At 34.9% G+C, this 18,225-nt stretch overlaps 1 protein-coding gene across 2 annotated transcripts in view; it reads right to left on the bottom strand.

Annotated features, from left to right (window-relative positions):
- LOC135215406 (RNA-binding protein FXR1-like) overlaps positions 1-18,225 on the bottom strand; it is a 196,816-nt gene that overhangs the window by 68,926 nt on the left and 109,665 nt on the right. For both annotated transcript variants that reach the window (XM_064250006.1, XM_064250007.1), the window contains exons 3-8: positions 14,455-14,621; positions 10,033-10,126; positions 6,836-6,978; positions 6,550-6,697; positions 6,124-6,405; positions 4,872-4,984 (exon numbers count right to left, since the gene is read on the bottom strand). In XM_064250006.1, the coding sequence (XP_064106076.1) occupies positions 4,872-4,984; positions 6,124-6,405; positions 6,550-6,697; positions 6,836-6,978; positions 10,033-10,126; positions 14,455-14,621 (947 nt within the window). The remainder of the gene's footprint in view (positions 1-4,871; positions 4,985-6,123; positions 6,406-6,549; positions 6,698-6,835; positions 6,979-10,032; positions 10,127-14,454; positions 14,622-18,225) is intronic.

Below are 18,225 nucleotides of genomic sequence, written 5' to 3'. Positions count from 1 at the left end.
CCTTCGGTTTTCGGCATGCCTCCTCCCAGGATCTGGGGAGTTTGACAGGGGCCTAGACCTAGGAGAACGAACGGGCCGAACAGCCACCTCCTCCACTACACTTGCACTAAGTAACTTATCACACTTAACTACCACTTCTTGCACTGTCTCACCCATTTTCTGCATAGTGGTGAGGAAAGAGACAAATTTCGAGTCCATATCGGCTCGTAATACTGACACGGGATCGGGATCGGGAGATACAGAGTCGAGGGCAGGAGAAACCACTACGGGGTTAATAGGAACAGGATTAACAGAATTCAAAGGAATATCCTGGCTACTCACTGACTTAGAAGAAGATCTCTGTGAAGCCTTTCTGATTCTATCTTTTTCTAACTTTCTCATATACTTTCCCAGTTCCTTCCACTCCTGAGATGTTAGAGACTTACATTCTTCACACGTATTCTCAAAAGAACATTCACGTCCCCTACAACTAACACAAGTAGAATGAGGATCAAGTGAAGCTTTAAGAAGTCTAGTCTTACACCCACTACTACACACCCTATACTGAATAGAGCCAGTGTCAGACATCGTGAAAAATTCAAAATAATTCCTAAAAAGATCAAAACCAAAATAACTATAGCGCTAGCAAAAAGATCAGTAAACTCAAGGTACATCACCAAAGGGAGAAAACCTAGATGATCAAATCCAAATTCCAACCAGCAGAGGAACCGTGTTATCGGTTCCGACGGCAGGAAACTTCTGATTTATTGTTGGAATGGTTCCCGGTACCCGGTAGAGGGCGGGAGGGGAGTAGAGGGATCACCATTTCAAACCATTAGCGCTACCGCGAATTTCAAATTCTGCCGTGACATCAGGAGACGACAGCTATATGTAACCACCGGGTAAGTTATATAAGTGAAAAACCACTTTCGATCAGCTTTGACTACCGAAATAGTCGAAAAACGCAATTGTAAGCTAAAACTCTTACAGTTTAGTAATATTCAGTCATTTATCTTCATTTTGAAACAAATTCGAAGTCTCTAGCACAATATTTAGATTTATGGTGAATTTAAAAAAAAAAAAACTTTCCTTCCCTCCGCTCACGGATTCTCCAACGCAAATCTCCGAAATGCGTACGTCGCATTATCGTTATATTTGCTGTTTCATATTAGGCATTTCATAGTTTTATATATGAAAATGTGCACAATTTAATGTAGAATACAACAATAAATACTTGAAGATTGTAGTTTTTCTCATTTTTTAAATATTAGCATATAAAAAAAATATTTAAAAATTCGACATTCGGTCAACTTTAACTCGTCCGAAATGGTCAAAAACTGCAATTGTAAGCTAAAACTCTTACTGTATAGTAATATTCAATCTTTTATCTTCATTTTGAAACAAATTGGAAGTCTCTAGAACAATATTTAGATTTATGGTGAATTTTTGAAAAAAAAAAAAAAAAAAAAACTTTTTTACGTCCGCGCGTTACGGATTCATGCATCATTTTGTGATAATATTTTCTCTGTGTTGCTGTGATAGTTTTACAATGTGTTATATACCAAAATGATTGCAATTTAGTGTACAATACAACGAAAAAAATTAACTCGTTAGCTTTAACTGTTTTGCTCACAGCGTGCTTTGAATACAATTATATATAAAATTTTGTTTTTGCGCTATCATATGTCGCACTAATTATATATGATAATGATATTTTTTTCATTTCTGATGGTTGCATACTAAACTTCAGGCAATGAGAAAAAAAGGAGCCAAAAATGAACACTTATTCTTGAAAACTAAGCGTGCTGTGATTTTTTTTTAAATATATTTTTTCTGCTTCGGCGCTCACTCCGAGACCGCCTCGGCATACGGAAGATACTTTTTATTATACCCCTTCGGCATAAGAGGGTTAATATTAGCGTCAAATTCAGACCTTCAAAAAGTCGCATGATATGTGAGTATATTCAGCAGACAGAATATTAGAACTGTATTCATTTAAAATTCCCTCTTTTGATTTTCATAATGTCTACTTGGTGTTGATGCAAGAATGACCCTACAGCCAATGCCGATGCAATGGCTATTGCAACAGGATTAACAAATTTTCCCACCTTTATTTCACAGTTCGGAATGATTAATGTAAATACCCAGGTCATCTCTCTCTCTCTCTCTAAATACAGTAAAAACATAAATGAGAAGTGTACAACTAAAAAACCATAACCGTAAGAATACAAAAACTCTGTCAAGTCAGACGTCTACCTGGACGTCTTCACCCCTCCAACAGATACCCTCATCCCTCCCAGCCACGAAAACTGCTCCTGAGCTCCACCCACCTTCCAAAACAAACCCCCCTCTGATTGAGTTCCTTTACACAGCATTGCTGCCCCTCTTCTCTCCAATGGTACCCAGCTATCCAGCCCACCCTACACCTTGGAAACCTATGGAGACCTTCCCAACCTCCCAAAACTGAGGCTGCACAGTGCTGCCAACCATCGGTGAGTGGTTTTTCTAAATTTTCACAAACTTCAATACTTTGGGGCCTTGGTATCTGGTACGGGTGTGTCTTGTTTGTTTGTATAGTGTTCTTACGCTGTATGGAACCAGTGGTTATTTAGCAACAGGACCAACGGCTTTATGTGGCTCCCGAACCACGTCGAGAGTGAACTTGTATAACCAGAAATACACATCTTTAACACTTCAATGGAATGCCCGAGAATTGAACTTGCAGCCACCAAAGTGGCAGGTCAAGACCATACCGATCATGCCACTGAGGTGTGCTTGGGCCGGGTGTATAAGATAACGTCAAGTTCTGGATAATGATGATACGGATAAGTGGAGGATTACTGTACATGCTTAAATATTTTTGTAATGTAATATATATATATATATAATATTTAAAAGTTACAGTACTGTCACCATCAACATAGGCAAACTAACTCAAGAGTCCAGGAATGTAACCCCTCTAATTTAATGAATAAGAAAGAATAGAAATATTCACTAATCATGAAGATTTCACCAATAATGGAAAATGGACTGGAACAAAATATTGCAAGTTCTTTCTCAACACTGCAAGAATACTGTCAGTTTTTACTATAAATTTGCATGGTATTTGGGGGGGTGCTTTACGGGGCAAGAGACAATTTGTCCTAGTTCTGCACTGCATGAATAAAATTATATACTTATTAGTAAACAATCGTTCTTTAGGAGAGCTACAGATATTTGTTTCTGGGTAAAATTTTATACTTATTGTCAGTAAACGTATTATATCGTTCTTTAAGAGAGCTACAGATATTTGTTTCTGGGTAACTTGAACTCACCATTTTGATTTTTTTTTTTTTTTTTTTTATTTTTTTTTTACATATAGCACCTAAAAGCATCAAAAGTTAGCTTAGAAGATGCATCCTAATAAAGAAATTGATGTTTCTACTGTAAAAATTAACTTTACACACCTACACACACACACATACACTGATCATAGCAATATATTTCCAAGTGAAAACATGGTCTGTGAGAATTTGTGAATCTGACACTGTACATGACTTTACACGAGAGTAATTTCACAACTTAAAAATTGCCAGGCAGTGTAAACGTTACTGTTCCACATCATACCAAGTAATAATAGACAAGTAACAACCCACACTAATTTGGTGCAATAAGTTGTAGTCTTTTATGAGCAAACTTTTTAGACAAAAAAATCTAAGGACACCAAACAACTGGTTAACATTTAAATGACATTAGCGAAACATGCAACAACCCTGGGGGAAAAAAAATTTTCATTTTTGCTATACAATACTATAAAAACTTTCATTTTTGCTATACAATATTATATAAAAACTAACTGTAAAAAAGATTGTCTATAAAATTCTGTTTTCTTTCTGATTTTTTGATGTTCAGAAATGGCTCCATTTACAAGTATGGTCTTTCTATTTCCATACTTTTGGAAATGGGGGAGTTTGTAACTTTTTACATATTTATCTTTAATAGTAAAACATCCTCAAAAGATTACAATTCAAACAATTCTTTCCTTACTAACCTAAACTATTTACTTGTTATAACAACGTGATGATGTGGTACTCGTCCAAAGATTAGCAGTTTTATAAATATTGTATTTCAAATACAGACTACAGACAGTATCACTGCCATACATTTGAATTTCTACATATATAACTGCTTTATAACGTTAGAAAGTGTCTCAAACTCAGTAATACAATATTTCTGTTACAGAGTTGGCACCAAAGGTTTCCATTTCACAGAACATTAAATTTACAATCCCAGCACAGTACCTACTTATGCAATTCACATCATATAAAAATATGAACAAAATATATCACTGGTGGCTGTTACAGGGTTAGTGAACATTGACTCTCAATATCTATTACTCATTCAGCCACCATAATCTATGATTTTTGGACAAATTAACATCTCTTCCAGGTACCTAATCACATATGTATTCTACTATGACAAACACTTACAAAACCATACAAGTCATCAATCGGGCATAACAACCTGGCTTAAGATCAAATAACTTGCTACTTCTACATGACTGATAATGGAATATCTCACTCTGCTTTAAGTCACTACCAGACAACCTTTACAAAACACAAATCACCTTGAAAAGCAGACTGGCAATCCAAACACTGCATGCTATCAAGTAATAGGTTTATGGATCAAAACGCAATGTCAAAATTAGTTAGAGCAAAAGTTAAGGCAAACAAGCAAGCTCTAGAAGTGCAACTCCAAACGATCTCCTAAAATCAAGGGAGGTACGACTACAAATCACAACTGCACTGGTCAAAACGCTGGCTTTGGATTTACATTATATGAAAACTTTTTTGTCAGAAGACTTAAAAAAACAAAACTGCACTAAAAAATTTAAAAATAAAACAAAAACTTACCTATCATTTCTCCTAAGTTGATAGCCTTGGTTTGTCCCTAAACTATTTGTAGAATGCATATTTCTTAATTTCTGGTCTATTTCAAGTTTTTCTTGCCTTAGTTGTTCTACTTCCTGAAACAGAAAATTCAGTTATTATCTGCAGCAATATTTGTTTAACAAGAAAGCTATTAACTATTTTATATTAATAAAAGGCACACTGATGAATTAAAAGAGAGAGAGAGAGAGAGAGAGAGAGAGAGAGAGAGAGAGAGAGAGAGAGAGAGAGAGAGATAGAGAGAGAGAGAGGGAGAGAGAGAGAGAGAGAGAGAGAGAGAGAGAGAGAGAGAATGATTAACTATATATGATAAGTGACACACAATTATGGCAGAGAGCAGGAAGGAGAAGGTAGAAATACCTGTAGGGAGAAAAAAAGGAGGCCAAGGGATGTGGCAAGGGAAAAGGAGGCAATGTGGGTGGGTCAGAATGGGACTGGAGGTAACAGAGGAAGATAAATATTTTACTACCGAAGGTCAAGTCAAATGGACCAACTATATAAGATGACAACAGCACACAGAATCAAAAAATAAGAAAAAGGGTAGACCTGACTATGTATTAAAAGTGAACAGAGATTACTGAACTTCTCTTACACATGTATCACATATGAAGAAAACATACCTGAAAAATAAAAATCTGTTCACAACGAAGATATGGATAAATCCCAAGAAAATGAAGATGAAAAGCTATAAAATTTTGAGATGAGGGACTGTAGCCTCTATGGAAAACTTTAACACAATAGCACCACAGATTTGTGCAATCACAAGCTAGAAAATGAGAACTCTCCAACAGATATGATTTGCAGTTATGTGGGGAGCATAATCATGTGATGTAATTGACATGAGCTGGCAGGATACAGAAAGTGGAAAGCCCCCAACATTTATAGCAAAAAGATATACATAATACAAAAGCAAACCATCAGTAAAAGTCTATGAAAATCATCACTGTAGTTACTGTATCAAATAAGTTTGGTTAATCAAGTAATAAAATGTCTGATTTTTCATATGGATGATAAAGTGCATTTACACTTGTTGAATGATAAAGTTATACCTTAAAAGTTGTGGACAGATAGGTAGGTCTACACCATCAGGAACAGATGTAAAATAAAATGTAATACTGAAGACTATAATGGCATAAAACATTATTCAGTGAACATTAATGGCATACATTATTCAGTGAACATTAGCTCTGACAATGCAAATTTTAAAATAACTTACTTTTAAATGAGCTAGATGATATTCCAATAATATACTAGCATTGGCAATGGCTTCTACAGTGCCAACAAAGACAAAAGGAACTTGGCCTTCGGCACGTGGTGTGGTTGGTTCTGGTTCATTGTCACCCTCTATCTTCACCCGAACAACTCCAGACTTGTCGACCATTTCTTGTATAACACGGCCATTTTTTCCAATTACTTTTCCTACTAAAACTCTTGGTACTTGTACAGATTCTTCACTGTATTCTAACATTGCTCTGGCCTTTTTTACAGCATCTTCTGACTGTAGAAAAAAGAAGAAAGGATTAACCATAAAATATTTTAAAAATATAAATATTTTTATACATTTAATCAATAAAAAGCAGCAAACAACAAGGCTATCAAAAGCAAAAGGAAAAATGAACACTGGTGGAACAAAAACACCTACTTCACCATAAATTTTAAAAACACAAGTGTTTTCTTCAAGCTCTATATTAGTGACACCTTCAATCTTCCTCGCTTGCTGAATGTTAGCTCCATGGGCACCTATAGCTAAACCCATTAGATCTTCACGCACACTAAACTCCTCTACATATCTGTTGAGAAAAATAAATAAGTAAATTTGTTCTTTTCTAATCCATCATAAACACACACAAACAAATATACAAAATAGACAATCAAATACCTTTTAAAAATTACTCATAACTTGGGGACTAAGTGTTTTATAACCTTACCCTGCTGTGGTCTGAAGTCGCGTGGATTCTAGTTGCTTTGCTGCCTCCTCCGTTCGATATAAAAGAACTACTTTTTGTTTTAAATTTCGAAAATGCATATCAGCTAACATGTTGGCTAACTTTGGACACTGGTCATTACGCGACTATTGAAAGAAAAAAAAGAAAACACTATGATTAATATTACTAACAACAGTCAACATCAGCATATCAAAAGTAGAACATTTTCTAGAAGTAAACATGAGCAATCATAAACCTTATGCAGGTGAGAATCCCACCAAACTTCCATTATTTCTCTCCTATATAAATCAAAATCCCATTATTATTAAGTTTAATGAGACAACTAAGTAACATTACTACACATTCACTGAGATTGCCCAAATTATTTATTTTTTTGAAGTGAAACTGGAATAAATTAAAAGAAGTTTGGCTAATGAATATCTAAATGTAAAATTATGCAGCTGGGGCTAAAAACATGCTGCTAAGAGCCACAGCATAAACTACGGTATGCCACAAAAAACCATTTATGGATTTAACCCCTTCATCCAAGTAATATTGCCTTTTCCTACTTACATTGCTAACAAATTAATTACAAGTTAATGACATTTACCTCGAACCCAGGAATAAATTCACGGGGTTAAAGAACACTTTAACCAAATCCTTCCAAAGAGAGTGAAAGCTTAAGGGGCCCGGCCGGAACCTCTATATATGGAGGTATAGGGCGAAAAATGCAGTCATGAAAAAATTCATGGAGCTTCATATGGCAATTGAGAATACGAATACTAAATATTTCGTCAAAATTCCTCTTACTTTCGTAGTTACAGGGTAATTAGTTAACGTAACTCAATAAGCCTAAAACATTGATCCGTACAAGAAAATGCAATATTTCTTCTATTATCGTAAATTTTGATAATTATTGTCAAAGAAATTGGGAGAAATGGCATCTGTAGACATTCCCCGAGTCGAGAAGGAGACTTCAGGCTCAAGCTACCAAGTCCAGTCCTGATTTAGTGCGATGACAGACGTCAAGTAGTCTACACGTTCCATTTCACGTCTGACGTTCACCTGCTTTCACGTATGTTTATGTATGTTTCGGCAAGAATTTCATCATGCCAATGAGGAAAATACAAGGGAAACATCTCGCTAACATACAGACAAAGAAAAATCACTCAAGTATTATTACAGAATATCATAATATATGCGTAGTTAGTGAAGAGAGAGGGGAGGGTTACTTAGTAACGCCCCCGTCTTGCTTGACAGCACACGTCACACTGTGCCTAAGGCTACGATCTTTGAGCAAAGAGATCTTCATTTATGATAAATAACAAAGTTTTAGTTTTTTAATACCCAAAATGGAATCTGAAATTCATAATAATCATGATTTATTAAATTCTTTTTGTAAAAAAAGTGTACGCCTTCGAGTTTCACCTCTTGACATTCTCTTGCAATTATGTTTGTTTATCTTTGTTTCGGGCAAGAATTTCATCATGCCAAAGATGAAAATACAGGAAAACATCTCGCTAACACACAGAAGAAGAAAATTTGCTGTAATAAGCAGTTAGTGAAGGGGAGAGAGAGAATTGCGTAGGAAGGAGTGCCCCATCTTGCCTCAAGCAGTGCCCCAGGCTGCGATATATGAGCAAAGGGATCATCATTTATGATTAAATTATGATAAATAAAATAGTTTTGGTTTATTAATACACAAAAAAAAAAGAAATATACATTCATAATAATCATTATTTATTAATATTGTCTTTATAGAAATACGAAGGAAAACTTTGAACGCCCGTATCTCAAAACTATACTTATTGACCTTCAAAATCTATCTTCTCACTTAGTTTTAAAGCTATAACATTGGAATTTGGTATATAACTCAGAAAGACATTATAGAACAATCAAATAGAGCCCTTTTTTCCAATTTGTTTCGTATTTTTTTATTAATTTTTTTCTCCTGATTTATAGGGTTTATTTTTTGACCATATTGAAAAATTCATATCTAGCAAAAAAATGACTTTTAGAAAAAAAACTCCCATTCGATTTGGATGGTCTACATCAGGTCTATATGGTAGTAATCCCCAGGTCTTAATATTAAATTCAAGGGAGGAGATAGATTTGTTGAAAAATGGTTTATTTTCGGGATAAATCGCCCTGGCGTCACAAAACCGAAGGTCAGAGGCGAAAATCATATGCGGTTTGGAGATGTCCCAAGTCACCTTATTAAGTGGTATGAATATCAAAGTCCTGTCCTTAAAAAAGGGCATTAGCCGGCCGGCCCCCTTAAGGGACTGTACAAATTTCCCTCCTTTAAGGGGTAGTACTGTTAACTGTTTGCTTGAGCAGCACATTATAGATAGTGCTAAAGGTACTTTGCATTACTAATTAAAACCCTACACATTACTTTCTGCCTTTTACGTTACTTCAATTTCCTTATCTCTCCTCACACCCAGCTGGCCAACTTACCAACTTTTGAACAATTATGAACAAATCCTTCAGCTGAGCCCTATGAGGTTTCCACATGACTTGAGTGTCTCAATAAATTACTGTATAAAAAACCCAACTCAAAAACCCTTTCTTTCTTTCACACCGAGTACCAAGAGTAACCCCAACAGTCCTCAGTAGAATCTATATTGCACTTCAGCCTGTATTCTGGCCTCAGAAGCAGGAGTTACTCACTAATTTCAAATATATACTGAACAGTAAATTGTCAACGGACTATTTTAATTATCTCAAAATAGTACAGTACACAAGATTAGAAAATCTGCAAAAGAACAAAGTATTCAGCATGCTAAAAATTTAGGAAATAAAAGAACATATTTGTTGCTATACCCTAGTACTCTAAAGTAAAGGGAAGGCTTAAGTTAGGACAGTACATTTATATAAATGAATTTTAAGGAAGAATTGTTTCTTGAATTGGAAGGAACAGTACGGGTCAGATGACTAGGAATTACAGACTGTAACCGAAAGGTACCCTAACTGCCAAATTAAGCCATTTAAATGTTAATCTAATTCTGGCAACCTCTAATTCAAAGAACATAACCAGACATAACTGTCAAGATGTCAGTTTCAAAATGATGTTCGGGATGCCATATTTAACACGTCTCACTTGGCAGGAAAAATCAAAACACTAAGGCCTTTTACAGTATCCAAGTTAAATGAACATCAGCTGCTTCATGACAAATCACTAACAAAGCAATACTTACTAATAACGTCAAACTGTGAGTTTCAGGATTATATACACAACTAGATGCACCACAGGCTTTCTTGAAAGGCTTATGAACACTCTCCATTCGCGCACTGAAAAATAAAGTACAGAACTATTAGATGAAAAAACCTACAATGATAACAATGTCCAATCTCATCAGCAACCATCTGGCTTCTTAATGCATCAGATACCAATTACCTTAGTTAACCAAATGAGGAAGGAAATGCAAGTACTGTTTCTATCATCTCCTACAAATTGTACAATCATCTACACAACAATCCAGGGTCTCTTATATTTCAATATTTAAACTCATTTTTTAGATTCATTAACCCTCTTACGCCGACAGGACGTATTTTACGTCGAAATTTTTTGTCTCCCGTGTGCCGACCGGACGTATTTTACGTCGACTTACAAGTTTTTTTTTTAAATTCGCGGAAAAATACTTATAGGCCTACCAGCCTAAAACTTTTGAATCACGCGCCTTGGGGGATGCTGGGAGTTCACGGATCAAGGTGTTGTTTTGTTTACAATCGTTATGTAGGCGCGCAAGCGCGAATTTCTTTCTTGCCGCACTAAAAAGTATCTGACACATCTCGGAAATTATTTCGTCACTTTGACATAATTTTTGTACCATTGTAAATTAGCCGTTACATGAAGTATTATATATGAAAATGTGCGCATTAAAAACTTTTTCCTTACGTCCGCGCGGTAACTCTTCCAAAAAAAATCATACATGCGATTGTGGTAATGTTTGCACCATTTTAAAATTAGCCGTTATATAAAGTTTTATATATGGAAATGTGTGCAATTTCATGCACAATACAACTAAAAACAACCCATGGTTGTAGCTTTTATCAGTTTTGAGATATTTTCATATAAATAACGATAATTGCCAAAATTTCAACCTTCGGTCAACATTGACTCTACCGAAATGGTCGAAAAATGCAATTGTAAGCTAAAACGCTTATATTCTAGTAATATTCAAGCGCATCTACCTTCATTTTGCAACAAATTGGAAGTCTCTAGCACAATATTTCGATTTATGGTGAATTTATGAAAAAAATAACATTTTCTTTACGTCCGCGCGGTAACTCTTCCGAAAAAATCACTCTTCCGAAAAAATCATACGTGCGATTGTGGTAATGTTTGCACCATTTTAAATTAGCCGTTACATAAAGTTTTATATATGAAAATGTGCGCAATTTCATGTAGAATACAACCAAAAATAATTGAAGGTTGTAGCTTTTCTTATTTTTGAAATATTTGCATATAAATCATGATAAAATAGAAAAAAAACCACGTTCGGTCAACTTTGACTCTACCGAAATTGTCGAAAAACGCAATTGTAAGCTAAAACTCTTACAGTCTAGTAATATTCAGTCATTTATCTTCATCTTGAAACAAATTTGAAGTCTCTAGCAAAATATTTAGATTTATGGTGAATTTAAAAAAAAATCTTTCCTTCCCTCCGCGCGCGGATTCTCCGCCACAAATCTCCGAAATGCGTACGTCCCATTCTCGGAATATTTGCTCCGTTTCATATTAGGCATTTCATAGAGTTTTATATATGAAAATGTGTGCAATTTAATGTAGAATAAAACAAAAAATATTTGAAGGTTGTAGCTTTTCTTATTTCCGAAATAATTGCATATAAAAAATATATATATACAAAAATTCGACATTCGGTCAACTTCAACTCGTCAGATATGGTCAAAAACTGCAATTGTAAGCTAATACTCTTACAGTATAGTAATATTCAATCATTTGTCTTAATTTTGAAAGAAATTGGAAGTCTCTAGGACAATATTTAGATTTATGGTGAATTTTTGAAAAAAATATTTGTTTACGTCCGCGCGTTACGAATTCATGCATTATATTGTGATAATATTTTCTCTGTGTTGCTTTTATCATTTTACAATGTGTTATATACCAAAATTATCGCAATGTAGTGTACATTACAACGGAAAAAAAAGTAACTTGTTACCTTTAACCGTTTTGCGCACAGCGCGATTTGAATACAATTATATATGAAATTTCGTTTTTGCGCTATCATATATCGCATTATTTATATATGATGATAATTTTTTCCATTTCTGATGGTTGCATACTAAACTTCAGCCAATGACAAAAAACGGAGCCAAAAATGAACTCTTAATCTTGAAAACTAAGCGCGCTGTGATTTTTTTTTTTTAAATATTTTTTCCGCTTCCGCGCTCACTCTGAAACACCTCCGGCACATGAGACAATTTTTTTTTACCGCTTCGGCGTAAGAGGGTTAATTTCATCTTATAAAATAGGTTTTGACGAGTAAACCTCTTTTCGGTAGCTGCTATGAGTCCTCAAAGGTCAGGACAGAGATCCTTTCCCAATACTGAGTGGCACTTGATCCTTCCTTCAAAACAGTCTAGCAAACATTGAAGGAGACAGTTATCCTGCCTAATAATTAGCAATGAAAGCCAAACAGAAGCTATCATATTAATGAGAGCCTTAGAGAACTTTTCTCCAGTTTAATGAAAAATATAGTGCAACAATTATTTTACAAAACCAATACCTCTCTGGGAAGCATCAGCCTTCTGTCTCTTCACTTTTGAAACAATAACGTGAAGATAATTTCAGAACTTTGCGGTGACCAGAAAACAAGAGCTTATGGCAGAAAAAGCCATCTGTCTCCACCATCCCAGTATCTGATAGTGCTAAAAGGAATGGGCAACATTTGTCCTCCCTTATGAGTGAAAAAGCTCCCATTGGACATGGCTACCCTGCCAATTGGGACCCCTACGAGAAAAATCATAGGAAAGCAATGGCTGAATTTCATGCTAGGCTCCACCTATTAAAGAGCTTCCAAAGTCTTCCAGAACAATGCTCACTACCGTAGCTAAAACATTGACGTGGACCCCAAGGGGAGCACTCTACAAGGCTTGAAACATAGTTTGTATATTTTTACATAAACTGCAATTATTTCTTTTATGGGCACTCAGGAATGGATTTAAACTGGTGGCCTACCTAGATGATTGCTTAATCTGAGGAGCCACCTGTGATATGTTGACAAATTCACATATTTTCTAAAACATTTGCAATCGTGTTTGAGTTGCAAGTTCCAGTAATCCTTCTTGGTTGATGACAATGTTACGATAAATTATGTACTAAAATACAGCATGGAGGTGTGGAGAGGGCAATAATGCGAGAGGATGTTGGCTCAGGGTAAAGTCCACATGAGCGATGCAGTTTGACAGGGATCAGTGTTGACAGCTAGTCATGGCATCATCTTCAACTCTTCTTCAATGTTGTTATTCTTCTTATGGAATTTCCTGGAAAAGCTCAATGTGGGCCATTTCTAAAAATATCTTCTCTAACTTTAGTTATCACTTTCCTCACCCTTCTTACTCTACCTGTAATACGGTTTCAATTTATTTTGCTAAACCTATATAAGCAATAATATGTTTATACATACCAACAACCATCTCCAAATTTTTTTTTTATATCTAATGGGAAAAAAGAAGTTAAGAGAGGGATTACAAAGTAGAATGTAGGTAAAAAGAATAAATCACATGCTTTGGGACCTGCAAGGTACTGTTAAAAGACCTTCGGTATTTCAATTATTATACCATAAATGAAGAACTTCAGTTGATAACAAATGACAACTGCTAGAAAAAACAAAGGAAATGGTTCTTTCACTTTTCAACATCACAGACTTCATCACTACACCTTCCAAATCAAACTTTCATCCTGATCCTACTGACAAAACTACCTAGTTCATATTCAGTTACACAGAACCTAAAATATTACAAATCCTGAAGCCACAACTACCACAGTCAGGCACGACTCACACTTCAAACATATATACTACTGAGCCTTATAATAAACAGACACTTCAAGAAGTCTCTTTAAATATACATCACTGTGAAGTTGACGGAGAAATGACAAATGTTAGGATCCTCAATTTACCCTATAAACATTCCTAAAAACTTAAGGAATTGGTAGTATTCGACCACAGAGAATACATGATTAAACTTCAGGTGTTATACTGTTTGAATTACAAGCAGTGAAAGTCTATGTAAAATTAGTATATACTGAAAAATTGCCTTGAAATGACAAATTTGTAAAGAATTTGAATTTTTCATAGCTAACAAACCTGAGGTCTTAACAGGATAAACCTGGAAAACGGTTAAAAACAATCAAAGATTGTAAAGCAAGGAATCTGTGAGATCTGGCCACTCCTGCGCGTACGAGGTGAGAGCTGGTCAGACCACGCACCACACTGTGATGCGTTGTCTTTCCCCCAACCCAGGAACTATAAAAAGAGAGAGGCGGCTAGAGGTGGGCAGTAAACGTAAAGACCAATGATTGAACTTAAAAGTTCAATCATTAGAAAAAGTATTTGAGTAATCACAATCACTGAACAAAAAGGATAATAACTTACTAGTCTCTGATGTCTTCTGGAACTTCAATTTCAAATTTTGTAAATGTCTTCGAGGTGATAGGAGGATTTGTATTACGAGGACGTACTTTTTCAGATGGGAATATATTTTCACCACCTGTTAAGGACACACCAGTAAACTCTACGACATGAAAATCTCCTTTAGACATCTGAAATAAGTGAAAATTCCCCTTAGATTAAATATATCAACACTACAAAATATGATAATTCCCAATAAACACCACATAATACACCATACTTTAAAAAATTTCACAAACACTCTAAGCTACTAGTACTTTGCTTTACTGTACTTCTAACAAGATAAATATCTGGATGTCTATTGTGACAGGATACATTACCGAGTCTTGCTGCATGTTATGACCTACTATAGAGCTCAAAGTATTCTCAAATAAAATAATTACAATCAAAATTAGAGCTCAAAGTATTCTCAAATAAAATAATTACAATCAAAATTATAACTCAATATTTATCCTAAATATATAAAAGTATAACTCAAAATTTATCCTAAATATATAAAAGTATAACTCAAAATTTATCCTAAATCTATAAAAGGAGACACAAAATGACAAATTTTCTAAGACAATTTGTATTTTTCATAGCTACAAACCTGAAGTCTTAACAATAGGATAATTTCTAGCGCCTAGATGGATCGGTTAAACACACATGAAAGCAAGCAATCTTGTGATGTCTGGCAACGCATGCGTAAATCGGGTGAAGAGTGGTCAAAGACCACGTACCTACGCCACCGCATCAGTCTTTCCCAACTCAGGATGTCTTAATAAACAGAGTGGCGGCTAGAGGTGGGCAGTATAATGTTAAGACCTCAGGTTTGTAGCTATGAAAAATACAAATTGTCTTAGAAATTTGTCATTTGTTCATACGCGAACAAACCTTAAGTCTTAACAACACGATAGACTCATACTTGGAGGGAGGTACAAGACATCCTAAACTGGCTGAGGGCCTACCCACCAGTCCAGCTCCAGAAGAAATGACTTCTGGAGAGGGACTGAAGCCCGTTGAGAAACTAGATAAATTGATAGCTAACCACTAGGACCCTGAGTGACGTACAATGATATATGGGAGAATCATTGTATAGGAAAACAAAGAGAAACTTTGACTGTCCAATAGCACACCAGTACACCATGGTTTGTTACTACTCCCAACTCCTCCTTGCCAAGGAATGGAGCATATGCTACCAAATACAGGCAGTGCCGGGGTTACGACTGTCTTGGCTTACGACGTTCCGAGGTAATGACGCTTTTCAATTATATTCATCAGACATTATTTCCAGGGTTACGACGCATGTTCCAGGGTAACAACGCCTACAATGCTCATCTGGCAGATGAAATATGACACCAAAAATGCAAAATAATCAATATTTGAAGGTTTTTTGATGAAAAATGCCATAAGAATGCCGTTTACTACATAGTTTTCAATGCACCCAAAGCATTAAAAGTATGGTTTTCTTAGGATTTTTGACGATGTTCTGGCTTACGACGCGTCTCAAGAATGGAACCCCCGTCGTAAACCGGGGACTGCCTGTATAGGGTTTGATATTTGTATATTAACCCTCTTACGCCGAAGCCCTAGAAACCAAAACGTCTCCCGTATGCCGAGGCGGGTTTGGAGTGAGCGCCGAAGCGGAAAAAATAATTTTTTCAAGAAATCACAGGGCGTTAGTTTTCAAGATTAAGAGTTTATTTTTGGCTCCTTTTTTTGTCATTGCCTGAAGTTTTGTATGCAACCATCAGAAATGAAAAAAATATCATTATCATATATAAATATGTAATGCGATATATGGTAGCAACAAGAAAAAATTCATACATAATTGTATTTAAATCGAGCTGTGCGAAAAACGGTTAAAGCTAACGAGTTACTTTTTTTATCGTTGTATTGTACACTAAATTGCGGTCATTTTGATATATAACACATTGTAAAATGATCAAAGCAACACAGATAAAATATTATCACAATATGATGCATGAATTCGTAACGCGCGGACGTAAAAAAATTTTTTTTTCAAAAATTCACCATAAATCTAAATATTGTTCTAGAGACTTCAAATTTGTTTCAAAATGAAGAAAAATTATAGAACATTACGATACTGTAAGAGTTTTAGCTTAGAATTGCAGTTTTTGACCATTTCGGACGAGTTAAAGTTGAACGAATGTCGAAATTTTTATATAGTATATAATTTTTTTATATGCAAATATTGCAAAAATGAGAAAAGCTACAACCTTCAAATATTTTCCTTTGTATTCTTCAAGAATTTGCGCACATTTTCATATATGAAACTCTATAAAATGCCTAATATGAAAAGGAGCAAATATTAGGAAAATGCGAGGTACGCATTTCGGAGATTTGCTGCTGCGAATCGGCATGCGGAGGGAAAGTTTTTTTTTTTTAAATTCACCATAAATCTAAATATTGTGCTAGACACTTCGAATTTGTTTCAAAATGAAAATAAATAACTGTATATTACTAGATTGTAAGACAATATGAAAATAAATGACTGTATATTACTAGATTGTAAGAGTTTTAGCTTACAATTGCATTTTTCGACTTTCGGTAGAGTCAAAGTTGACCGAACGGGGTTTTTTTCTATTTATCAAGATTTATAAGCAAATATTTCAAAAAAGAGAAAAGCTACAACCTTCAATCATTTTTTGTTGTATTTTACATAAAATTGCGCACATTTTCATATATAAAACTTTATGTAACGGCTAATTTTAAACAGTGCAAACATTTCGACAATCGCAAGAAAAAATTTCTGATTTTTTTCGGAAGAGTTACCGCGCGGACGTAAGGAAAAACTTTTTTTTTCATAAATTCACCATAAATCGAAATATTGTGCAAGAGACTTCCAATTTGTTGCAAAATGAAGGTAAATGATTGAATATTACTAGAATATAAGAGTTTTAGCTTGCAATTGCTTTTTTCGACCATTTCGGTAGAGTCAAATTTGACCAAAGGTTGAAATTTTGGCACTTATCGTTATTTATACGAAAATATTTCGAAACTGATAAAAGCTACAACCATGGGTTGTTTTTAGTTGTATTTTGCATGAAATTGCACACATTTTCATATATAAAACTTTATGTAACGGCTAATTTAAAATGGTGCAAACATTAGGACAATCGCACAAAAAAAATTTATCGGAAGAGTTACCGCGCAGACGTACGGAAAAAGTTTTTTCATAAATTCACCATAAATCAAAATATTGTGCTAGAGACGTCCAATATGTTGCAAAATAAAGGCAAATGATTGAATATTACTAGAATATAAGAGTTTTAGCTTACAATTGCATTTTTCAACCATTTCAGTAGAGTCAAAGTTGACCGAAGGTTGAAATTTTGGCACATCGTTATTTATATGAAAATATTTCAAAACTGATGAAAGCTACAATCATGAGTATTTTTTTTGTTGTATTCTACATGAAATTGTGCACATTTTCATATATAATACTTCATGTAATGGATAATTTAAAACGGTGCAAAAATTATGTCAAAGTGACGAAATAATTTTTGAGATGTGTCACTGATAATTTTTAGTGCGATAAGAAAGAAATTCGCGCTAGCGCGCCTGCGTAACGATTGTAAACAAAACAACGCCTTGATCCGTGAACTCCCAGCATCCCCCAAGGCGCGTGATTCAAAAGTTTTCGGCTGGTAGGCCTATAAGTATTTTTCCACGAATTTTAAATAAAACTTTTTTGAGTCGACGTATAATACGTCAAATCGGCATACGGGAGAC

Source organism: Macrobrachium nipponense, chromosome 5, assembly GCF_015104395.2.
Source record: "Macrobrachium nipponense isolate FS-2020 chromosome 5, ASM1510439v2, whole genome shotgun sequence".
In the NCBI taxonomy this organism is placed as follows: Eukaryota; Metazoa; Arthropoda; class Malacostraca; order Decapoda; family Palaemonidae; genus Macrobrachium; species Macrobrachium nipponense.
This window is presented reverse-complemented; position numbering and strand designations above follow the sequence as displayed.